Source organism: Brachycentrus maculatus, unplaced genomic scaffold (genome assembly GCF_059751285.1).
Source record: "Brachycentrus maculatus isolate JH-2025_06_01 unplaced genomic scaffold, ASM5975128v1 h1tg000324l, whole genome shotgun sequence".
Lineage (NCBI taxonomy): Eukaryota > Metazoa > Arthropoda > Insecta > Trichoptera > Brachycentridae > Brachycentrus > Brachycentrus maculatus.
Genome location: NW_028281073.1, coordinates 717,860 through 743,569, shown reverse-complemented (window position 1 = coordinate 743,569; position 25,710 = coordinate 717,860). Strand labels below are relative to the sequence as shown.

Below are 25,710 nucleotides of genomic sequence, written 5' to 3'. Positions count from 1 at the left end.
AACTAATTACTTTTTACATCACACACAGAATTTTTGAGTCTACTAAGTTGTATTTTAATAAAAACACATAAAAATTAATAATAAAAAAACACGTAATACTAAGAATGTTTGAAAATGCCATAACTAGGCGAAAAAATAGTCAGGATATTAATTTTTATGCGTTTTTAATAAAAAAAAACAACTTAGTAGACTCAAAAAATCTGCGTTTAATAAAACAATTAATTCAATTAAAATGGAGTTCTAAAAATTAAACGCCAAATCGATAAATAAATCATAATTGGTATGTTTTCCTTCTAAGGCATCCATATCTAAAATTATAACAACAAAACAGTGGTCAGGTTTACGATATTAAGGAAAATATTTTTTATACAATTAAAAAAAATACATAATAACGGGCGTCAAAAAAAAAACTAATACTAAAACGTTCTCACATCACAGAAAATCACAGACGTGAGATTTTGGTGTATCGAAAATCGGGCAGGACGGTGAATGCTAAGTTCGCCTGAACCGCCATCGGCCGGTTATAGAGACACGCGTTTGACCCATTCTCGAAAAAGAAAAATCGTCCCAAAAAAATCACGATACATAAATTTGAAGCATTTTTCATTGCAACGATAATTGCATACGCTATAGATACATATTTCAACCATACGTCACTAAAACCTCTATGGTTTCCTTCACACCGTGCTTCCATACCGGTGTGCGAATATATCGTCGTAAGAAACAAGCGCCGGCATTTGTTTGCGCGCCAAATTTTCTCGGGTATACAACGTACTAATCCAATTGCAGGCGGATGTTTCTTGCGACAATATGACTGTACCCCCGGCAAATAAGGTATACAATGGAACCTCTCGTAGCGAGCATAATCATTCCGGAATCTTAATCGTAAAGTGAAACATTTTTTGTTTGGACTGGCGCTGAGGTGAGTGAATGTCGCAAAAAAGGGACTTGCCCTTACCCTGTAAGGGAGCATGTTTGTTAACCGTCCCTTCCCGGTGTTGTGTACCTAGTACACATTGCTTCTAATAACCATAATATCTCTATAAATATAATAAATACAGAGCTAAGATTTTAGGTATTCCTCCATAACATATTTACGCATGGATTTAAAAAATAATATTAATAATAGTCAGAATTTATGGGGTACATCGGACGTATTTTGTGAATATCGGAAACAAATTCGCGTATAAATAGCGCGTGAAGAGTGCGCGGGAACCGCGACACTATATTCGCATCTCACCCTTGCATACATGCACTGTGCAAGCGTGAGGAGCTCAAAGCTCAATGTTCTCAGGCTAGCTAGCGAATTAGCAGCAGTCGCTCTTGAGCTTGCGACAAGAGTGGACCTATGCTTGTTCCGTGAGCGTTGCCAGATGGTTTTTTTAATGTTTTCAGCAAATAAATCTAAATTATTAAAAAAATTTACTTCATTTATAATAATTAAGGGGATTAGCTATGAATGTCCGTATTTTTCCGATTTAAAATGGCTATTTTTTTATTGTGTAGTGACTACCCAACACCGGGACGCGCGTTTTATTTGAGCACCGGAAGGGAAAGGTTAAGGCAGTAACTTTTTCACTTTTTTTTGCTCGTTTTGCAAATTATGCGCTGTGAGAAGTACTTGTTATAAGAGGTTCCACTGTAATTATAAAATTAAATACATGAAAATTGTCTACATCTTAAAACCTACTTAAATTAGTTTTATTTTAAATGTCTAATTCTCCATTAAAAACCATATTAAGTATAATCAACTCACCAAACATTAGATGTTCAACATTTTCGGCGTGTCAAAATTTAATAAACGCAATATAATTTCCAGTAGCTACATTCAAAATTGCATGTATTAACTCTTACCGCTCTGTAGGCCAGACATTCTGGCCCGTATGATTCTAGTAGGCAGCTCCGTGGGCCACAATGTCTGGCCCGGCGCAGGTATCACTTTGATCACTGATTTCTCTATCACCCAAGTGTATTCTACCAAAAATATTTGAGATAAACGCGGTTAATCATCGCAACATATTGAATTAACCAACATTTCTTCAATAAAACTTTCCATTACTTAGATATAATCTAGGAAAAATAGATTATCATTTAGGGTGATAGAATATTTGTCATACGCTCATATTTTTTGGGACAGTCAATCGTTACCCTTCATTTATGACAGTTCTCCAAGGACACTCCCACTTTTTGTGACCATATTTTCTTGTTTTGTGGAGCTATTATATTTCAAAATTATGTGATATTACTGTTAGTAGTTGAAATAACAGAAATTGCATTTATTTATGTGTTTATAATAAATATTTTATAGTTAATCCGCCATGGAAAACGATGAAAGTTACACTTTCAAGTTCAGTTATAAAAACGAATGGTCATACGAATTGCCAGACAGAGTGTCCCAAAATTAAGGAGCCAAAATGTTTATTTTAATGGTAGAAAGTTATGAGAAAATATGGTCAGAGTGGAAAAGGTTAAAATCATTTAAAATGGAAATGTAACGTTTTGACGAGGACCTCCACAATTACAGTATTGATAATACGTACGATTCCGAATGCCGACCATACAAATTAAAATTAATTGTTTTAAACACGATTTATAATTAAATTTTTATTTAAGTTTCATCAGCCGTCATAGTCTCTGTCGCAGCGGTCGTCGTGAGTCCAGTAACTGGCGCTCCGGGACACCTCCATGGGATCCCGCTTGGGCCTCCCGGGGCGCGCCTCGCGCCTCCCGGCCGCCTTGGCCTTGTCGTCGCCCTCCGCCCACTCCGCCTCCTCGGTCCGCTTGGCGCCCCACTTGGCGTCGCTCGCGTCCTTCTTGGCCCCCCTGGACTCGTCCGAGTCTCTCCGCCGCCAGTTGGAGTCTTTCTCGTCGTTCTCCTTGCGCTCGCGGTTGTAATTCCGGGTGTCGGAACCGCGCCTGTCTTTCTGCCTGGCTCCCGGATTACTCCTCCTGGCCTTGTCGCCGTTCCTATCCAATTCCGGCTTCTCGGGACTCTCGCCGGACTCCTGACTCGGCTTATTCCACATCAGCGTTCCCGTTTCGAACTGTAGCTTCTTAAACCGCTCTTCTTGGCCTTCTAAATCATCCTCGACCGAATTGTTTCTCGGTTTGAGCTCCCTCGCTTCCGCGTTTTTTCTCTGTCCGGCTCGGAGATCGCATTTGGCCGGCAGCGGCTCGACTTCGCAATCTTTGAACGTATTATTGGCGTCGTCTTTCCATCCCTGACTCCACTCGGAGTCTGTCGCGTCGTTTGGCGAGCCGTACGCGTTTGTATTTGAAGTCTTGACTTTCTCGAGCAGCCCGGAGCTTGCATACTGTTTACGTTGCGTCTCTTTATCTTCATAATCCGGCTTGTCGTAGTACTGTTGACTTGCACTGAAGCTTTGCATATTTGAAAAGGTGTCTTCTTCATTGGGATTCCCGTTGGCCTGCTGTCTCCAAGAGTTGAGGTCGAGTCTCTGCGCCAGTCCCGACGAAGGCATCTTGGGAGCCGGAGCGTCCGATTTTTTACTGATGGCCGGCGGAGGTGTGTTCCAGAAATCGCCAGTCTCTTGGCTCGCCGACGTGACTTGCTTCTGTCGCGGCGTGAAATTGGGCGGCGGCACGCTCGGGCAGAATTTGGGAATGCCCAGATCGTCGCTGCTATCCAAATGAGGTATGTTCTGTTCGTGAAACTCAAAGTCGCTCTTGACGCTACTGTTGTGCACCATCCTTGATCCGGCACCTAGAATCGGCCGCGGTTTTCTCTCGGAATGGAAGTTATGCGCGCCGTTTGCGTTTGCGTACTCATTATTATCTGAAAAGTTTGATTCCGAGACGCCGGAGCTGTCGTACGAAGAGTCGAGTGGATTCCTCTCATCGAAGACTTCGTCTCTGTACTTGGGGTGCTCCGCGTCGTGCCTGGCGTCCCCGTTGCTGTGTATAGACCAGCGGTCGCTGGAGTCCGACTTGCGCGGCTTGGCGGGCCTGGGCGCGGCGTCCTGGGCGGGCGCGGCGTCGTCCAGGTGGCGCGCGTAGAACTCCTGCAGGTACTTGGGCAGCGGCTCCAGCTTGTACAGGCACTGGTCGGAGAGCAACAGCAGCCAGATCTTGCAGGAGGGGGCGGGGGACTGGCGGGATATGAGCAGCTTCCTGGCGCTGATCGAGAGGACCTCCAGCTTGTCGGGCACGCACTGGTACAACTTGCGGCCGTGCTGCATTAACTGAAGAAAAAAAACAATACTAAGTATCGGTTTGTCGGATTGAATTCTACATTTATTTATGTATATGTTAATACGTGACGCGTTTCGCTTTCTTAGGGCATTATCAATCTAGTGTTTGATAATGAAAATTGGACAGATATTCCCCTTTGCTTTATATTTAATTTTAAATCAAACACAGATTTTTTGAGTCTTCTAAGTTCTATTTTACGAACAAAAACACATAGAAAATTTATATTGTGATAATTGTTTCGCCTTAACTCGTTGTTAATAAATACAAATTAGAAGACTGAAAATAATCTGTGTTTGATTTAAAATTAATACATAAACTAAAATGGAGTTCTACAAATTAAACGCCAAATCAATAAATACCCCTTTGCCATTAAAATACTAATTTTTTCGACTGTGTTATTTCAAAATCAGTTTATATATTCACCTGGACATTTAGAGTGCGTAGGGCCAGCTGGGTGTTGCACTCCAGGAGTTCGATGCTGACTTGGACAATCAGTCTCGCCAGAGTTACCAATTCTTCCGCGCCCAACATCTTAGATTCTGAAGAAAATAAAGTTAGTTTAGAGCAAACTGTGCCGAAATAATGCGCCCAAGATTCACATTAAAAAATATATCTATCTATCTAATATGGAGTCCACAAACTGTCTCCAAGCTTTTCTGTCAGCTGCCAGCTCCCTTGCATCCCCCCAAGTCAGAACTGCCGACGAATTGTCAGCAGTGGTCGTCCTGGGCGGTGCGAACCTGATGCCTTGTAAAAGAGGCAAGCTTGATGGCAGCTCTCGGGAGGCATGCGGAGTACATGGCCAAGCCAACTGAATCGCCTTTTCTTGACGACAGTTGTGACCAAGATTTGCTGCGTCCTACGCCTTATCTCTTCATTCCTCACAGAGTCAAACCACCGTACGCCTAAAATTCTCCGCAGACACCTATTCTCAAACTACATCTTTCATCTTTGGCAATATTATTCTTGCTTATTTTAGATTTTTCTTAGTGAATAAGCCATAAATTTTGTGTGTAATGTGTATTAATTATGAATAAATAAATTTAATTTAATTTAATCCATCTCTTTCAAAAATCATAGTCATATTAATATATCTACCAGTATAAATGTCAGCCAGAAGCGAAGCAGCATTCACGAGGTACTGGTCGGCTCCTTCCAGAGATATCTCCAGCCCTACAACAAATAGTAATATTGATATAATATAGATGAAGAAGAATATGTAATATAAAAGAATATAAGAAAGGATTGTAAGGCTGAACAAGGAATAATTAAAAAGATTAGGAAGAGTTCTTGGACACGTGGAGCGAATGGATAACGAGAGAATGACTAAGAAAATATATGTGGCGAATGTGAGAGGGAAAACAGAACGAGGACGACCAAAAAAGACTTGGCACAATCAGATCAATCAGAACCTAAAATCTGGTGGTGTCTAAAATTTGCATAATCGGAGGGCATGTATGACTAGATGTATGGATGTGAAGGAGGCGAGGAGTGTATGTCAGGACAGAAGAGTGTGGCGTTCCATCCTTTCCGCCTACTACTGCAAGGAAACGGCGTGCTGATAGTAGTAGTAGTAAGAAGAATATGGAAGTCTGGGTTGGGGCAAAGTCTCTACTTTTAGAGGCTTGTCTGCAGGTAGGATGGTAAGGATAGGGAACGTAAATGTGAGAAATGCATCACAAACATCCAGATCAATTAAAAATAAACGTTTCTTGAATTCATTTTGCAATCAAACCCGCAACGCCAGTTCAGCAGTCGAGTGTCTACCCAACTACGCCACGGAACCTGCCTACAAAAGGATTTTTTTAAACATTTATTGTTATGGCAGAGCGTGTTTTTCACAACAAACAAATGCATTATTTCAACACATTGTAGTCGGGCGCTTCGAACAATAGAATCTAGCCTATAGCGGACGTTTTTCGTGATTACCGCCAAAATATATCGCTTTCTTAAAATTGACAATTTCAAAACCAAATAATATTTTCGATTGAAATTTTCAAAGAAATCAATCATATATGACATTTGATCATCAAAAATGAATTATAATCAAAAATTTTAATTAAGTATTCCGTATTTCACAATTTTAAAAGCATTGTAAACTCTATAAAATAGTCTTTCCCTCCGAGGTATCATTCCCTATACAATGCTAATATATTCAAATAATAAAATACCAAACAGTAAACAAAACTGTGCAAGCGGTATGAAAAATAGTCCAATACGTGAAATGACTCAAACTAAACTGGAGATTGAGATCGCATAAAAACTCTGAAAAGATTTCTGGCGATGCCTTTACAAGCGACACACTAGCCAATCCGGACAAGGCATCTCAAATAACGTCAACAGACTGTCGCCTAGCACCCAGGTAGCAGATTACCCTTCAACGTGTTTTATTTCACGGTGATAACAAACCCGTTTATTGCCGTTTCCCGCCGATAACCGACAGTCGACAAAAACGGCATTTGCCATGTCCCGCAGTTGACCGACAGTCCGCGAAAAACGGCAAATGCCGTGTCCCGCCGACAACGTGTTAATCTAATTTTATTTCTGATAACATCTATTGTATTCCTGCCAGTGCTCTTTACTATATATTTATTTGTTGATTTGGCGTTATTTTGTAGAACTCCATTTTAATTTATGTATTCATTTTTAAATCAAACACCGATTTGTTAAGTTGTATTTTATTAAAAAAACACATCAAAATTTATACTGTGACGATTGTTTCGCCTTTGTTTGAAAATGCCATAACTCGGCGAAACATCGGTCACAATATTATTTTTTATGTGTTTTTAAATAAAATACAACATAGTAGTCTCAAAAAATCTGTTTGATTTAAAAATTAATACCCTTTACAGTCCGCCTCCGTAGTGTAATGGTCAGCACGCTCAGCTACCGTTCTGGAGGTCCCGGGTTCGATTCCCAAGGGGGGTAAAATAAGTGATTTTTTCACTGTAATATTTATTCAATATTACCATGGACTGGTACCTGAAGCGGAGGACTAATCACCTTTCCTTCATGTGTAAACGATCAAGATAACACTGCGTTTATATGACACAGTGCCCTATGCACCATTGAGGTGCGGATAAGGGTTTTATTATTATTATTATTATAACCTAAATATATTGTATACCCGTACACAGGCCATGCCTTTGTGGGATCTTTTTTGTATTATATTAAAATAAATATAAGTGAATTTTTCACTGTAATATTTATTCAATATTATTACCCTGGACTGGTACCTGAAGCGGAGGGCTGATCACCTTTCCTTCATGTGTAAAAGATCAAGACAACACTGCGTTTATATGACGCAGTGCCCTATACATCATTGGGGTGCGGATAAGGGTTTTATTATTATTATATATTTTTTTGTAATTGTATTTATATTATATTTTAAAATGCAAAAGAATAAAAAAACAAAAACTTGCTCTTGAAACAAATCGAGTATGTTACGCAAGGCATTACTGCACGCCTGTCCAAAATTAAAACACAGTGAGGTACATTTTTTGGCATTTTTGGACTAAGTAGATTCTACTTAATCCAAAAATGAAAAAAAAACATACTACAAAAAAAATGTCCCTTACTGTGTTTTAAGTTTGGACAGCTGAGCGTACATTATAAATACATTTAAAATGTTATTTCCCGTTTGTGAAAGGACCCTATTAACAGGATTGATGCGGCTTTGGATATTTTCACGTCATCCATTCCCAGGGAATGTGAAGCCCCAACGGATTGGTGTGCGAAGGGTCTCACCGTCGATCTTGTCCGTCATGGCCTCGATGAAGAGGTGGTGCAGCCGCTGTCCCACGAGCTGCGAGTGGGAGAACCACATGGAGCAGCAGAGCAGCGACACGCGCGACGCCATGCGCACGTCCAGGATGGCCGCCGACGAAATGGCGTCCAGCGCTTGCCTGGAATATATCAACAGCAATTATAATTTACATAAGCGTTATAATTTCCTGTAATGGCCCTGCCATTTCTCATTCGCACTTTTATTATCCTACCTAGAAAGTCGAGGGACTTGTCATGTGTTGTCCGGCTTGGTGCGAGACGCATTCCCATGGCCATCATAAATCGGTAAAACATTTTATGATTCCCTATCCTAAAGCAAGAGGGTTTCTAAAATAGTCTAATTTGGTATTTCGTGAGAGCCGGGTGTAACATAACTTAACAGAGCTGTTTGGAAACACATGAGTATTGATATATATAGCCTGGAACGACTAGTTGTGATCGGTAGCCGGAGGGAAAGAGAGGGAGAGGAAGATCCCCCACACGATGGACCGATCAAATTAAGGCAGCAGCAGGCACCTCGGTGGTTGGAGCGCTACGTGCAGCGCAGTCAAGGGATAACTGGAGAAGTCATTGCTTCCACAAGGGTCACAACCCTCAGCAATGAGGAATAAGACGGAGAAGAAGAAGAATTATAATTTACATAAGCTATTTAATTTCCATAATGTACATTAAGCTGAAACAAGTATTATCGATAAAATTAAGAAAGGTGTGTTGAGGTGGTTTGGACATGTAGAACGAATGAGTGAAGAAAGAACGGTGAAACAAATTTATGAGGCGAATGTAATTGGAAAAAGGAGCGGAGGAAGACCGAGAAAAACTTGGCACAATCAGGTATGTCAAATACTCGAAAGCGGCCGGGTCAGGAGTCGTAATAATCGTCGGGTATGTATGAGGAGATGCATGAATGTAGAAGAGGCAAAGAATGTTTGCAAAGACAGAGTGGTGTGGCGTTCGATTCTCTCTGCCTACCCCTGCGGCGAAGCGGCGTGATGGTTAGTTAGTTTATTTTTTTTATAACCACAAGGTGACTGTCGAATCGATAATAAAACTGTTCAGTGTATTTTTCTCGATCAAGTATGCCAAATACTTGAAAGTGGTCAGGTTAGGAGTCGAAACAATCGGCGGGTATGCAAAACAGCGCTGTACAAAATCATAGAAATATTATAATTATAAAAGAACGTGCATATATCGTCCTGTCTCAGCGTACGCGCAACGAGTGACACGATACAAAGATCGCGGGTGAGTCTAAATACACATACATTCTCAAATACTGTGAAACGCGTGTAAAAAGCATGTAAACAAGCAATACTGGATGCGATTTGTAAATCGCGTGCACAATGTCAGAACCTGAGTTCTTTCCACGCAAGCGCACCGAGACCCGCAAACCAACATCCATATCAACTTTAAACGATATTAATGACGGCATCCGACGTACAAAAAACGCCTTCAATACTAATGTGTACAATGAACAGAAGCACATACTCTATTGGATTGTTCTTAGTGCGCACGTTGCTTAGACAGTTTACTTTTAAGCTTGAAGACTGAAGTTAAACAGTTATTGAATATTATTAACCTGCGATTTACTTAATAATTTAAATAAATAAAAATTAATAATAATAATAAAACCCTTATCCGTACCCCAATGGTGCATAGGGCACTGCATCATATAAACGCAGTGTTATCTTGATCGTTTACACATGAATGAAAGGTGATCAGCCCTCCGCTTCAGGTACCAGTCCAGGGTAATATTGAATAAATATGACATTGAAAAAATCACTTATGTAATATTGAATAAATATGACAGTGAAAAAATTAATTGACGATATTTTGTATCTGTAATTATAGAGTTTTGGATTTATGAAGATGGCGTCTAGATGTGCATATTTGATATCTAGTACGTAGTAAGTACGTGTATAAGCATTAGATGCCCAGCTTCCTTTCTACAAAAAGTCACCGACCGCCACTGTTGTCCACTACCCGGAATTTTACCGTCCGGCAGTCAAGAGCACCGATCCGTAGAAATATGGACAAAAGCAGAAGCCAAACATCGTTTTAAAACGCTAACTGACGTGCTGGACGGTAAAATTCCGCATGATTTCTTGTAGTGCACAAACGCCCTAAAGTCTTGCAAAAATTTGCTGGCAAATAAAATGTTAATATAAAAAGTCATAAACTGTGGAGTGACAGTGACCACTCCACGAGGGATATAGAGATGGGAGTGTTACCTTAGCATCTGCGGCTGCGTACATGACTTGGTGAGGATTGAGTCAATGTGCTGCAGCTTCTGATTGGTCAATATTCCATCGTCCTGTGGAGAGAGCAAGCTCACCTGCGGGCAAAACGCGCAATTAGTAAGAGAGTACAAAAATCCACATTTTTAATTATTTAAAGGTAATAAAACCTGCAGGTAAAATATAGGGAAGGTGAAGGTGGAAAAATAAATCACAAACACCCAGACCAGTTGAAAATACAACTTTCTGGAACCCGCGACACCAGTTTCGCAGTCGAGTGTCTACCCAACTAAGCCAGGGCGCCTGTCAAACACAACATAGATTGTTAATTAATCACCAGCTGTACCCCGCCACACGTTGTTATGGCTCGGTTTGGTTTAATGGAAAAGACATAAAATATAAATCACACATTTCTATAATTTCATAATGCAATAAATTTATGTTACCGTTCTTTCCTCACTCATATGTTCCACATGTCCGAACCGTCTCAACACACCTTTCTCAATTTAATCGATAATGCTCATCTCGGCCTTGCATTCTTTCCTTATTTCACCATTCGAACATCTCTCATTATATTTTTGTATTGAGAGTATGGATTAATTAGTTTGTATGAAATGTGGTTTTCTAAAAGAGGGCGTTACTAGTTTTATTTTATACTAGGTTTTCTAAACCGGCCGCTGCAAGGTCGGATAACACAGAAAATAAGAAAAATGACATTGAAAATGTGTTAATTTCATTTGCACATGGAAAACTTTTCAAATGGATGTGATTTCTACCTGCTTTATTAAGAAGGCATATCTCTCATCGATGTACAGCACCGACTGGCTGTTCTCATCCGACAGGCTTCCAGTGCCACAGAAATTCCTCTCCTCCTGCGAGACCTTCCGCGCCTGGGGCGCCTGTGCGGGGGATGCCTCCGCGGGCTTGTTCAGCACGTGCACGTTGGCCCCGTAGGCCGGCGCGGCCATGCCTGGCTTCTGCGGCCGCGGGGTGGGCGCGCTGGGCTGGACGGGGGCGGGGAGGGCCGGGGGCTTGGCTCGCGGGGGGGCCTCCGCCTCGGGCTGGCCCGGCCTGCGGAGCTCCTTGTTCTTGCCGCCGTAGCCGCGGCCTCGACCGCCTGACGAAGCCTGCAGGGAAATCGACAAGGGTTTATTTATGTATCAACCGTTTTAATGCGGACCGTCGATATATCAAATTATCGGGTAATATATCCAGAATTCAACACGGATATTGGATTGAATTCTACTTTATTTACATATATGATATGTGACGCGTTTCGTCTTATTAAGACATTATCAAACAAAGTCATTGTCAATGAAATAAAAAAACACGACATTATCAAATCGACAGCCCCTACGTAAAGTACTCTATCTGCAAATCTGTTACTTTACAGGAGAGAGCTTAGAAGAATTTTCAACGTATTTTTTTTTATAAATTAACGGTTTTATCTGAAATTCTAAACTAGTGTTATACATTCAAATACACTATAAAATAATGTATTAAATCGTATTAAAACTTTATGCTTTGTCAAAATTAAGTAGTTAACGTTTTAGGAGTTCAGTTCTTTTCGAAAATTCCATGTAGATAGTGTCTTATATAAAATTCTTCCGCAATTTTGGCATAATATGTGAAAAATGGCTCCGCGGTAAAACGGTTAGATTTTAAATCAAACACAGATTTTTGAGTCTACTAAGTTGTATTTTATCGTTTAAAAAACACATAAAAATCAATATTGTGACAATTGTTTTGCCTAGTTATGGCATTTTCAAACCAATGCTCAAACAACCAAGAAGCCGGAAATTGGATCAAACAAAAGAGGAGTAATCTAATTCTCTCACTCTCTCCTTGTGGTAATACCACATTTCGCTCACTCCTTTCAAGAAGGTCATAAATCAAAATTCATCAATTTTCAGTTGAGCATGTTTTCGGAATGCCCAGAAAATTTACTATATCCCAGCAAAAGAGGCATATTTTTAACTTAATATTTACCCGCTACATGGCAGAAAGTGTTGTTTTTGCATTTTGAAGAAAAGGTATTGTTTAATTATTTTTTTAAATATACTAAATATTTTTCAAATGGAGAAAAAACCTACAGGTTCTACCTAAAAAGATCTGCTGCACAGTAAAAAGTTCAATAAGTGGCTTGATATTTATTTTTAATGCATTGTATTATATTTTTAAACTTTGAAAATGTTCTCCTGAAAAATCAAGTTTTTTGATTTATGACGTTCTTGAAAGGAGTGAGCGATTTATTAAAGTGAAAGAAATAACATGTCGCTAGCAAACAAAAAAATTACATCCTGATATATATTTAGAACATACAGCATCATGCTTTTTATCAAAAACAATGTTTTGAAACATATAAAAATGAAAATGGGAAAATTTTCTTTGATATTTGTAAGATTACAAAAAAATATGGAGTAAGTAGATCTTATAATAGTAAATATATAAGGAAAAAACACTTCTCCTGCATAAAAAGGTTATGATAATTTTGACATATCGCTCACTCCTTTCAAGAATGTCATAAATCAAAATACTTGAATTTTCAGGAGAACGATTTTAAAGTTTAAAAATAAATATCAAGCCACTTATTGAACTTTTTACTGTGCAACAGATCTTTTTAGGTAAAACCTGAAGGTTTTTTCTCCATGTGAAAAATATTTAATTTATTTATAAAAATAATTAAACAATACATTTTCTTCAAAATGCAAAAACAACATTTTCTGCCCTGTAGCGGGTAAATATTAAGTTAAAAATATGCCTCTTTTGCTGGGATATAGTACATTTTCTGGGCATTCCGAAAACATGCACAACTGAAAATTGACGATTTTTGATTTATGACGTTCTTGAAAGGAGTGAGCGATATAAGGAAAAAACACTTCTCCTGCATAAAAAGGTTATGATAATTTTGACATATGGAAGGAAAGGATGAATGATAAACATCACGAAAATATATTTTAAATCTGTTGATGTTTTAAAATTGATATATGAAGAAATTAAATACATTGAATAAAATATTTTGGACAGTGCAATATCAAAAATCACAAGATGAGGATTTGAAATAACGTGGAAAAGGGATTATTAAAACGTAAGAATAGAAAAACTGTGGAGTTTTATCCTCTTTGCCTACCACTGTAGAGAAACAGCGTGCTGGTTATTTTTTCAGTCAATAAAAGTAAGCACTAATACATCTGATTTCCAATGAGTAATCGAAGCTAGAATGACTCAGATTGTAGTTTTTTCGTAAGATCCAGTTTATCAACATTGAAAAAAACTGCCGGAATTTTAACGCGGTTGGAAATTTCCTCACTTTAACATGAGATCACGTTGTATTTTCGACTAAATCTGTGTCGGTTTTCATAATCGGCAAAAAATTGTTTTACAGCTGTCACTGATCCGAAATCGTGCGTTCACGATAGAAAAAAGTCCAGCGTTAAAGTCGCAATTCGGATTTAAATAGCCGATACGCAATCGGCAACTAGATGGCATAAGTGGAACACGAGTTGCAGATGTTAATAAAACAAATGTTGACACAGGTTTCGGCGTAATATCAGAAATATTTACCATTTTTAGTACACAACAAAACAATTGGCAGGCGCCATTTATTGGCTACAGTGTTGCCAGAAGTGCAACAGTTTTTTGTGTGATGAAATTATACGGAAAACGAGGATTATTGTTCAACGAGAGAAGAGAGGAAACTTCTCATGCATATAAAATTGAGCATAGGGTATCATTATAGTAAATAACAATAAAATATTTTTAATTAATCTTACGCCACGGTAGTCATTATATATTTACATTATGCATAGTAAATATTACAATATAAAAACACTTTAGAACCCTGTGGGAGTCGAATATGGAACCTTAGACTAAAATCTTTTCTGAATCCTAATAGTGAATCTCAGATTCACGAAATACATAAATCTATGTAAAAAAATTAAACCACAGTGACGTTCGTTTTACTCCCAAATAAAAATATTCGAATTGCGAAAATTAATATATGGTGTGAATACTGTTACCTCTTTTTCAGAAAATAAAGATATTCGTGTGTTATATGTGTTAAAATTGAAAACATTAGTCCATTAGTCATTAGTATTAATCCATTCGGAAAAAATACAAAACGTTTATTCTAAAGTATTACAGTGTGTAATACATTTTACGTCTAATATTTTAATCAAATACGATTGAAGGAGTTTGAGGTAATGGTCATAGGTATTATATGGATGATAGCAGCCAAAGCAGAAGGGCTTAGGATTGCATAATTGTATCCGTACAAGTGTGTATAAATTGGGTTAGTTTCTGGCGTTACCGCTAATATGCACGTGAAAACAGTCAAACCAATATGCGCAAGCATTTTCTAGGTAGGTATTTGAAAAGTTCCAATCCGCCCGACATATCTCATTTTCTCTATTTGTTTATTTATCGATGTGGCAACTTTAGAATTACGTCAAATGCACTTCTCGTACGTGTAGTGGATTTGTTTGTATTTCGGTTCGTGATTTCGGGATTGAGTACCACAATTTCGCGTGTATCTAATGCCATTAATTTCTGCTAATTTATTAAATAAACCCGTCGAAAATGGCGCAGAATAACGTCAACATGTCGCTAGGTGAGTGTCACGAATGAGAGAAATTCGGCGGATGTGAATCCTATTTTTGGAATAATGCTCGACTATGGCTCAACTTTCTCGTATACCCACGCGAATGACAAAATAAAATATTTAGGTTATATTTATATGGCCGGGCGATTAAAAATTGAATCATATAAACAGTGATATACACGCGGAAATTAGTTTTAAGTGTTACTTCTACCCTTGTCATGCTGAAATAAATATATGATTTAAAATATGGTATAAATTCATATTTTGTATACAGACTGCCATTTACACATGGGGAGATGTTTGTAACTGCTATGGTCGCTAGCTTCGCTTTCCTAGCTAAGATTATTTGAGCTTTATAGCAACATTATTCAACCATTCATTCCTGCAGTAGTTAGCTCTTTCACTGTTAACTTGGGTTATGTTATTTGTCCAATCTGACACCTTGCATAGTCAGAATGCAAAAAACATCCTTTTATCAGAAAAATACTGATTTGCAGTCAAATAAACAATATCTCAACTCAAAATTTACTCTATGTATTAATTTTAAATCAAACACAGATTTTTTGAGTCTACTAAGTTGTATTTTATTAACAAAAACACATAAAAAATTATATTGTGACAATTGTTTCGCCTTGTTAGGGCATTATCAAACGAATGTTTCTTTTGATATTTGTTCGACATTCGTTTGATAATGCCCTAACAGGGCGAAACAATTGTCACAATATAATTTTTTATGTGTTTTTGTTAATAAAATACAACTTAGTAGACTCAAAAAATCTGTGTTTGATTTAAAATTAATACATAAATTAAAATGGAGTTCTACAAATTAAACGCCAAATCAATAAACAAAAATTTCTCTACGAAACATTGCAATAAACTGCACAAAAGCTGTTATCATTATTCAAAAATAGCAATACAATGTAATTTATTGTTTCGGCATTCACTTCGTGCCAAGATATGATTAAATTAAAAATAAAATACTTGTTTTTTTTACCCGTTGAGTATTATGTCATGACTAGTTTATATTCAAACCCGTAGATGGAAGCATCTGTAGCTTCTGAAACTAGTCTTAACAATATTTCAGCATTTCTTCTCCATGTTATAATGGATAAATGTAAACGTTGTGTTTCACTCTCTCTCGCTGCTCGCTGATAGTGTGTGAAGGAGACGTGTATTTACCAGTGCTTACTATTTGTTTTATTAAAATTAAACACTTGAATAAACCACTTTATCTAGTTTTATTTTTATTTACGACTAGTTTCGAAAACGACAGTTGTATTCATCTTCTGGTACAAATTAAAACTAACGAATAAAAATATATTTAGGTGTATATATAGGTTAATAAATATAGGGAGGGGGTTAAGGAACAACATTTTTTGTAAAAGGAAACATTGATAATAATGGTGACGTATTTTGAAACAGTATATTATTAATTATTGTTTTATCTGAATTAAAATTTTTATGTATTTTTAAATTTATTTAGATAAGATTGATAAAGACATAGAAAGGAGAGGGAATGCTGGGAACAGAGTGAATGGTGCACTAAAATCAGTTTTAGCAAATAAAAATCTATCAGCGGAAGCTAAACTGGCAGTACACAATGGAGTTCTGGTTCCAACCCTTATGTATGGAAGCGAAGCATGGAGTTGGCAAAAGAAGGATGAAAGCAGACTGAATGCAGTCGAAATGCGATCCCTCAGACGAATGTGTGGCAAAACGATGTTTGATAGATGTTCGAATGATGAAATAAGGAAAGGCTGAGATAAGCATTATCAATAAAATTAAGAAAGGTGTGTTGAGATGGTTTGGACATGTGGAGCATACGCTCCACGAGTGAAGAAAGAACGGTTAAACAAATTTATGGGGCGAATGTAGTTGGAAAAAGAAGCAGAGGACGACCGAGGAAAACTTGGCACAGTCAGGTATGTCAAATACTTGAAAGCGGCCGGGTCAGGAGTCGTAATAATCGTCGGGTATGTATGAGGAGATGCATGAATGTAGAAGAGGCAAAGAATGTTTGCAAAGACAGAGTGGTGTGGCGTTCTATTCTCTCTGCCTACCCCTGCGGGGAAGCGGTGTGATGGTTAGTTAAATTTATTTAAATGTATTTTTAATTTTAATAAAATAATCATGTCATTCCACAAAGTTAATGCCGAATCAATAAATAATATACTTACTATTTGTTATTTTATTATTATTTTATGTGTAAGACTTTTTTTTTCTCTGTTAGTGTATTCATTAGAGTATTTTTATATTAGAAATTGTATATATATATATATATATATATATATATGTATTATGTTAAAGGCATTAGCCGTTCAATAAATAAATAAATAAGTATGACAGGCGCTGTGGCGTAGTTGGTGACACTGTGTTGGCGAAACTGGCGTCGCGGGTCCGATTCCCGCCAGGTGCAAAATAAATTCAAGGAATATTTTTTTTCAATTGGTCTGGGTATTTGTGATGTATTTTTCACATTTAACTTCCCTATCCTTACAATCCTACATGCAAACAAGACTCTAATAGGGGCTTTGCGGGTTATTCCTTTAAAAAAAAAACATATACCGTAGAACAGGGCTACTTGAACTTTGATGTGGTACTTGAGCCCAGTATAAAAAAATATTTAGATTGTGGTGTCGATAGAAGTATCGTGACAATAAGTGTCACTTGTCAGGGAAACAATGAATCATGTCGATACGTTCATTATAGTAGACAAAATACAGATTTAATTTTTTTTTTGTACTGTGCTCAAGTAACACATCAATGTTCAAGTAGCCCCGTTCTACGGTAATCACATATATAAGACTCAAGTGGTGAAAAGAGTGTTTTATGTATAATTTGACACGATCGGGTATGCCAAATACTTGAAAGTGGTCAGGTTAGGAGTTGTAACAATCGGCGGGTATGTATGAGGAGATGCATGAACGTGGAAGAGGCGAAGAATGTTTGCAAAGACAGAGTGGTGTGGCGTTCTATTCTCGTGTGATGGTTAGTTAGTTAGTTAGTTATGTATAATTTAGCAATACATTAATATGTACATATTATTTTAATTTTTCAGATGACATCATCAAGCAGAACAATTCCCGGAATTCGGGCAGGGGTCGCGGAAGAGGCAGGGGTCGAGGCGCCTTCCGGGGAGGTCGCGGCAGAGGCGCTCCGGTGACACAGCGACTGGGCCGCGGAGGTCAGGCCACCGGACCAGGTCGTCTGGCCGGGAGAATTGGAAGAGGTATAAATATAACATCACTGTTGTCTAAAAGCGCACCAATATTTAGCCCTTCCCTTACGGTGCTAAGAACTGGCGCACCGGTGATATGTATTTTGTACACCATATGAAGTTTAGTCCACCTCCGTAGTGTAATGGTCAGCATGCTCGGCTACCGTTCTGGAAGTCCCGGGTTCGATTCCCAGGGGGGTAAAATAAATGTAAGCGATTTTTTCACTGTCATATTTATTCTGATCACCTTTCCTTCATGTGTCAACGATCAAGATACACTGCGTTTATATGATGCAGTGCCCTATGTACCATCGGGTGCGGATGAGGGTTTGAAGAAGAAGTATCTATTATATTTTATATTGATATTCTCATTTTTCAAGTCGAGTTGTAGTAAATACATATCACCCGGAGGGGAAGGTTGACAATCTGATTGCATATAAGAATCGTTGCAGGTGTAGGTCGAGGAGCTACGGCTGTCCCGCGAGGTCGTAGCAGGTCGAGATCGCAAGGTCGCGTCCCGGGCAGAGGAGGGGTCACCAGAGGTCGCGCTGTACCGAGAGGTCGCGTCTCCAGAAGAGATACCATGCCAAACACTGTCGGTGAGTAAATCTATTGTTTAATTTTATAGTATTTACTTATTCTCCATCTTATTCCTCATTGCTGAGGGTTGTGACCCTTGCAGAAGCAATGACTCTTCTCCAGTTATCCCTTGACTGCGCTGCACGTAGCGCTCCAACCACCGAGGTGCCTGCTGCTGCCTTAATTTGATCGGTCCATCCTGTGGGGGATATTCCTCTCCCTCTCTTTCCCTCCACGCTACCGATCACAACTAGTTGTTCCAGGCTATCCTCGTTGCCACGCGCAAAGTGTCCAAAGAACTGGAGAATCCGTCGGGTACAGATATTGGCCAGAGACAAGCCATACAAGCGTAGTTCCTGGCGAATGGACTCATTGGTGCGTCTAGCTGTCCATGGAATTCGGAGCATGCGCCTCCAACACCACATTTCGAAGGCATCAATTTTTCTCCTTTCTGCTGCTTTTATAGTCCATGTTTCAGCAGCATAGAGAAAAATGGAGTGGACCAAGCTTCATCTTGGTGTTGTTACAAGAACTGGAGAATAGTATTTAAGTTAAATTATAAATAAAACACCTGTTTTTTACTACTTGAATATTATATTGTATTACTAGTTTCGGAAGCTACAGGTGCTTTCATCTACGGGTTGAATGTAAACTAAAGATAAATTAGAATTAACGTTTGAAAAATAAAAATAAAATATTCTCTAGTGAAGTTCTAGTGATTCAAGAATAATGTTTCAAAATTAGTTCTCGATAATATAGAACTTTCAAGAATTTGAGTAGTGTGGTTGACAATAATGGGTAGAAATGGTGCTTTAGTTTATATTTAAACTCGTAGATGGATGCATCTGTAGCTTCCGAAACTAGTCATAACAAAATAACACAAAACTGGTAAAAAACAAGAGTTTTATTTATATTATTTTTTATATAGAACTTCCAAGAATTTGAGTATTGTGGTTGTCAATAATGGGTAGAATTGGTGAATGTTACACGTGTGTAAAGTGATCACTAAAACCAGACTATGACGGTCGTCAGCCCCGTAAATGCCCAGAATTCCATATTCTTCTTCATCTTTGATGAGATGTCAAAAAATTATATGAAAATTACTCCTGTAATTGAAGATAATCCAGATTTTGTGAACAAGTATTTGCACACACTCAAAATGTTGTTTTATTTATAATTTGGGTGCTAGATATGTGACTTTTCTTCATATGTTGTTCTTTTTTTATTATATTATCTGTGGTACCATGATTGCTTTATGATTTTTTTTCCAGTACAAGCCCGAGGGAGGTCACGCTCGCGCACACGCTTCCAGCAAAACAACAACAATAATAACTCTTCACAGTCGCGATCACGCTCCAGATCAAGATCAAGAAGCAGACTCAACACACAACAACCTAATTTAAGAGGCAGAGGCCGCGGAAGAGGCTTCTCAACCAGAGGAATCTCAACAAACCTCCTGAGAAATGGCAAATTCAACCGCGTAGGACTGCGATCCGACCAGATACTAAAAGCCCAGAAATTATCTTACGTTCAGAATAAAATAGACAGGGCGAGAGCCAATCAGGGTGTGATTCAGACGCAGACGTTCACGCGGTCTAGATCTCGTTCGCGGTCCAGGGCTCTGACCCAAGCGCAGGCGACGAGACTGACGATTAGTGTTGCCAATGACCGCGCAGGGCAAAGACGCCCGCTCAATCGCAAGCGCCGAAACAGCCTCTCCGGTAACTCAATCGGGTATCTGGACAAGGCAGCACTTGCCCAGCTAGCGAATGAGGTCATCAGAAGAGGCCCGGGCAGCGTGAGGTCGATGGGGTCGAACAGATCGCGGCGGTCCATGCAATCCGTCAGATCAAACCGATCCGCAAGAGGCAGAGGCCGCGGGAGGGGCCGCGGATCGTTCAATCGACCCATATTAAACCCCAGACTCCAGCAAGAAATAGCGGCTATCCAAGGAAAGGCATTTTCCAACGGCACGGCGACTAGCGATAGCGTGGCCGTTTCCGGGTTGAATAATTTTGCCCCGACGCCGCATCGTACTACCACCAGCTTGAGTGAGAGATTCGCAAACATGTAGACGCGGACAATATATATTATTTTGTGTGTGACAAGAGTGCTAAGAGACTGCACGGCTGACTATCGTAACGTTTACTTTAAGAGTTTTTTTTTTTAATGCAGTTTGTGTAATTAATAAATGAATATATTAAAATTATGCGCATTATTTACATACTGTTTTTTTTTCATCGATACAGTGGTAACTTAATACAGAAGTACCACTTTACGTATTAATTTTAAATCAAACACAGATTTTTTTGAGTCTACTGAGTTGTATTTTAATAACAAAAACACATAAAAAATTTATATATAGACATTCGTTTGATAATGTCCTAACAAGGCGAAACAATTGTCACAATATAAATTTTTATGTATTTTTTTAATAAAATACAACTTAGTAGACTCAAAAAATCTGTGTTTGATTTAAAATTAATACATAAATTAAAATGGAGTTCTACAAATTAAACGCCAAATCAATAAATACAGTAATACCACGCTTAACACATTCTTGTTGGCCACATAACCACAAACCTGAATTCCGATCTGTACAATATTTTTTGACATCTCACGCTCTATCAAATGTAAGCAAGTATGTAGAACGTTTATAAGCGTCTCCCGCTCTCTACCAACAGTATGCAAAGGACGCTTTTAAGCGTTTCCCGTAAACAATGTGTTGACACCACCCCTATTTATGGTGTTCAGTGCCAATTAACTGGATCCACGCGGCTCGCATAACCGTATGTGTTTTAACAAAACATGCCCCATATGCGGCTGACATAAGCGTTTGTGTTTTTACATTGCTCCAAGTTTCGAACCTCAGTTCAACTTAGAGGGATTTTTTCATAGTGTGGAACTTGGATGAAATAATACGTCAATCCTTGGCCTTATGACATCTGTTGAAATATCTGACTAATAATTTGTAACATCACAAGGATAAATAAAAGAACAGATCCCTGATTTTTCTTGCGGTCGGTAATTAGTCCGCACCATAATCATGCCCTATATCTGTCTCACTCTCGACGCTACGCATCGCCAGTGGGTAAGAGTGACACACGATGCTTGCTTTGATTTATTTATGTTACGATCTAATTTATTTATATTACGACATATTTCAAGAATAATGTGACACACGTGTATTATAGAGTACCAAAAAGGAACAATGAATCCCATTGATCGTTTTTGTTTAAAAAATAAATTGTTTCTTAACTAAATACATGATAAAAGTAATCATTTAAAAAACGGCGAAATACCGCCGCGCACGGGCGCCTCTTAGGAACAAAGTTAACAAAGGAACGGTTAAAAGGTTAAGGAAAAAATATGCAATCTTTTACTGGAGGATTGCATTATATTTATTCTGTTGTGTGTAAAACATATTGCTTGAACATATTGTAAACCAAGCGATTGCAATGGATCTTCCTTGAGCGAAATAAAGAGTTCACACATTCGTGGAAGCCTGAGTGTGATAACAATAGTAAGGTAGAGGAAAGGCAATTGAGATGGTATGGGCACATAGGACGCAGAGAACCTGAGCATATTGTAAACCAGGCGATCGCCATGGATCTTCCTCGAAGGACATCTAGAGGAAGACCAAAAAATTCATGGATGCTGCAGAAAGATAACATGATTCGAAGACATGGCCTAGGTGACGTTGTATATGATAGAAGGACCTACAGCCTGAGGACGAGGAGAGCTGACCCCAACAGCCTACAAAGATGATAAGTTGGGATGGAGCCAGGAAGAAGATTCTGTCGTGTGTAAGGTGTGTGCATTCACAATAACTTAATATACATGTACTACATTACTGTTTTGTCGTTTGAAATGCATTATTTTTTTAATATAAAATCCTGATAATTGAACACTGCGTCCAAAAATGGCAGACATTCGTGCAAGAATGTCTGCCAGTATATATATGTATATATATATATATATATATATATATATATATATATATATATATATATATATATATATATATATATATATATATATATATATATATATATATATATATATATATATATATATATATATATATATATACATATATATATAATTATGAAAGAGAAAAAGAAGACACATGGAATATTTCTAAAGTAGGACTTGAATTAAATTTTAATTAATTAATTTGTAAAATAAACTTACTTACCATCACGCCGCTTCCCCGCCAGGGTACGCAGAGAGAATAGAACGCCCTCCAATCTGTCTTTGCCAATAATCTTCGCCTCTTCCACATTCATGCATCTCCTCACACATGCACGCCGATTATTCCCACTCCTGACCTGAGCACTTATTTACTTAGTATTTGAAACACTTGATCGTGCCAAGTTTTCCTCGGCCTTCCTCTGCTTCTATCACCAACCACATTCGCCTCATAAAATTGTTTTCTGTGAAATGTAATCTGCACCATTATATTATAATACGCTCTCTTCTGTCTAGGGTTGGTACCAGGACTCCATTGTGCGTCAGTTAATTGAATGACTTTTGATAAGACAGTACCAATCAGAGATTTAAACATGCATTTGGATAAAAAATAAATAAATGCCAGATTAGAAAACGTCGTGTGTGGTGTTAAACACGCCATCTCACATATCAAGAAGCCATTGTGAACCACATATCGCTCACTCCTTACAATAACGTCATAAATAAAAAAACTTGATTTTTCAGGAGAACGTTTTTAAAGTTTTAAAATATAATACAATGTATTAAAAATAAATATCAAGCCACTTATTGAACTTTTTACTGTGCAACAGATCTTTTTAGGTAAAACCTGAAGGTTTTTTCTCCATGTGAAAAATATTTTTTTTTATTTATAAAAATAATTAAACAATACATTTTCTTCAAAATGCAAAAACAACATTTTCTACCCTGTAGCGGGTAAATATTAAGTTAAAAATATGCCTCTTTTACTGGGATATAGTACATTTTCTGGGCATTCCGAAAACATGCACAACTGAAAATTGTCGATTTTTGATTTATGACGTTCTTGAAAGGAGTGAGCGATATAAGGAAAAAACACTTCTGCATAAAAAGGTTATGATAATTTTGACATATGGAAGGAAAGAATGAATGATAAACACCACGAAAACATATTTTAAATCTGTTGATGTTTTAAAATTGATATATGAAGAAGTTTTTTTTTTCATTTGAAAAATATTTATTATATTTAAAAAAATAATAAAACAATACCTTTTCTTCAAAATGCAAAAACAACACTTTCTGCCCTGTAGCGGGTAAATATTAAGTTAAAAATATGCCGCTTTTGCTGGGATATAGTACATTTTCTGGGCATTCCGAAAAACATGCACAACTGAAAATTGTCGATTTTTGACATATGACGTTGTTGAAAGGAGTGAGCGATATGTGACTGTCTCGCTATTGTCAAAGCAAGTCTCGTCACAGAGCGTGGACACGACTGGAAGAATCGCACATTGTCGTCTGTCACCAGTCGAATCAAATGCCCAAATGTTTTTTTAAAGTAATTATAAATGCATCTACAGACGTCTGCACAATACTTCGTTCTATCGTGATTAAAGACTTTAAAATCGTAACCGCTGACTGTCCGTGATTTTCTATGGGCGCTTGTCCACTACACGGAATTTTACCGTCCGGCACGTCAGTTAGCTTTTTAAAACGACGATTGGCTGGGATTGGCTTGTGCTTTTGTCCATCTTTCTTCAGATCGGCGCGTGAACACGTTGCGCGTAAATTCGATCACGCTAAACTGTCGTACTCGCTTCATTTTTCAAAATCGGACTGCCGGATGGTAAAATTCCGGGTAGTAGACAATTGTTCATAGGGCGCTTGTCCACTACCCGGAATTTTACAAAAAAAAATAAATTAAAAACTAGAAATATGAATGGATTATTATCAGACGGGAGGAATATCTAATTTAACATACGCAACCTATAGGGGATTGCATTAGACTCGTTTTGTGTTTATAACAGCCGATATAATCAATATTTTCATTCATCATTATCTTGTGGAAAATTCGCCTTCGTAAATACGTTATTTTCGTAAGTTGGTAATGAGTGACGTCACAGAAACGATGGACTTATATTAATATTGGTATCATTGTTAAATTTTTGTCGGTTCTATTTATTGATGTCTATGGTCCAAACTCCCAACCCCCTCCCCTCATATTTGTATAACTCAAATGGTAGTGTAGTGGTAAACAAACAATCCATACTACTACTATTACAGCCATATTATTATAAACCATAGACAATAAACCATATGACGTCATAAAACGTTCGATGACGGAAATTTGATGACGTATGCAAACGCACGTTTTTCGTTTTACTCAAATATCTAAAGTTTAAACCGTAATATCTCCCAAACTTCGTGTAAGACTCGTTTTGTGTTTATAACAGCCGATGTAATCAATATTTTCATTCATCATTTTCTTTTGGAAATTTCGCCTTCGTAAAAACGTTGTTTTCGTAAGCTGGTAACGAATGTCGTCACAGAAACGAATCCACACTACTTCTATTACAGCTCAATAAAGCAGATACAAAAAGATGACGGATAGCGGTATCCGTTTAACGTTTTATTCAAACATCTAAAGTTTAAACCTTTATATCTCTCTTAGTTCTCTACAGATTTCAATTAGAATGTTATCGATAGTCTTGTGATTTTTATTTGATATAAATTTATTAGCCAATAAACCAACATCGTGACAAAAATCTATTATAGGCATGTATGTATATATGAATACAAACAAAACATGTTCTCCAAACACGATACAGTATTGTTTACTTGTATTGTAATGTGTTTCCAGTACCTACGAAGATATTTGGTTACGCTGAGTAACCAGAGATTCTTTTATTCTCTTATACGCTCAAAAGAAACTGGATGTCTCCTTTACGCTACACTGGATAGACACCCAACATCGCTCAGTTCTTCGCTTGCCTCTGTACGAACTTGGCGTGTCTTATGGTCTTCGAAAACCATACAAAAAAACATCGCGCATGTCGTATACACAACCAGTCATTTAATTACGCAACTAAAAGTAAAGAAATAATAATTAAAAAAAA

General features: G+C 37.9%; 2 protein-coding genes across 3 annotated transcripts; one reads left to right on the top strand and one right to left on the bottom strand.

Annotated features, from left to right (window-relative positions):
• Positions 1–1,211: 1,211 nt before the first annotated feature.
• On the bottom strand, positions 1,212–13,874 carry LOC148304358 (uncharacterized). 2 transcript variants are annotated; one of them, XM_088268493.1, is made up of 7 exons: positions 13,794–13,874; positions 11,006–11,356; positions 10,224–10,327; positions 7,960–8,117; positions 5,311–5,385; positions 4,636–4,751; positions 1,212–4,202 (listed from the first exon to the last, which is right to left on the bottom strand). In XM_088268493.1, exons 1-7 carry the CDS (start codon positions 13,794–13,796, stop codon positions 2,619–2,621), a joined length of 2,391 nt encoding a protein of 796 aa, XP_088124619.1. In that variant the 5' UTR covers positions 13,797–13,874; the 3' UTR covers positions 1,212–2,618. The 2 variants fall into 2 exon arrangements, with proteins under 2 accessions (XP_088124619.1, XP_088124620.1); XM_088268494.1 differs by lacking the exon at positions 13,794–13,874 and adding an exon at positions 13,360–13,737.
• Positions 13,875–14,682: 808 nt separating this feature from the next.
• Positions 14,683–20,847, top strand: LOC148304357 (uncharacterized). The gene is made up of 4 exons (XM_088268439.1): positions 14,683–14,838; positions 17,888–18,058; positions 18,499–18,645; positions 19,897–20,847. Exons 1-4 carry the CDS (start codon positions 14,808–14,810, stop codon positions 20,697–20,699), a joined length of 1,152 nt encoding a protein of 383 aa, XP_088124565.1. The 5' UTR covers positions 14,683–14,807; the 3' UTR covers positions 20,700–20,847.
• The last annotated feature ends 4,863 nt before the right edge of the window (positions 20,848–25,710 follow it).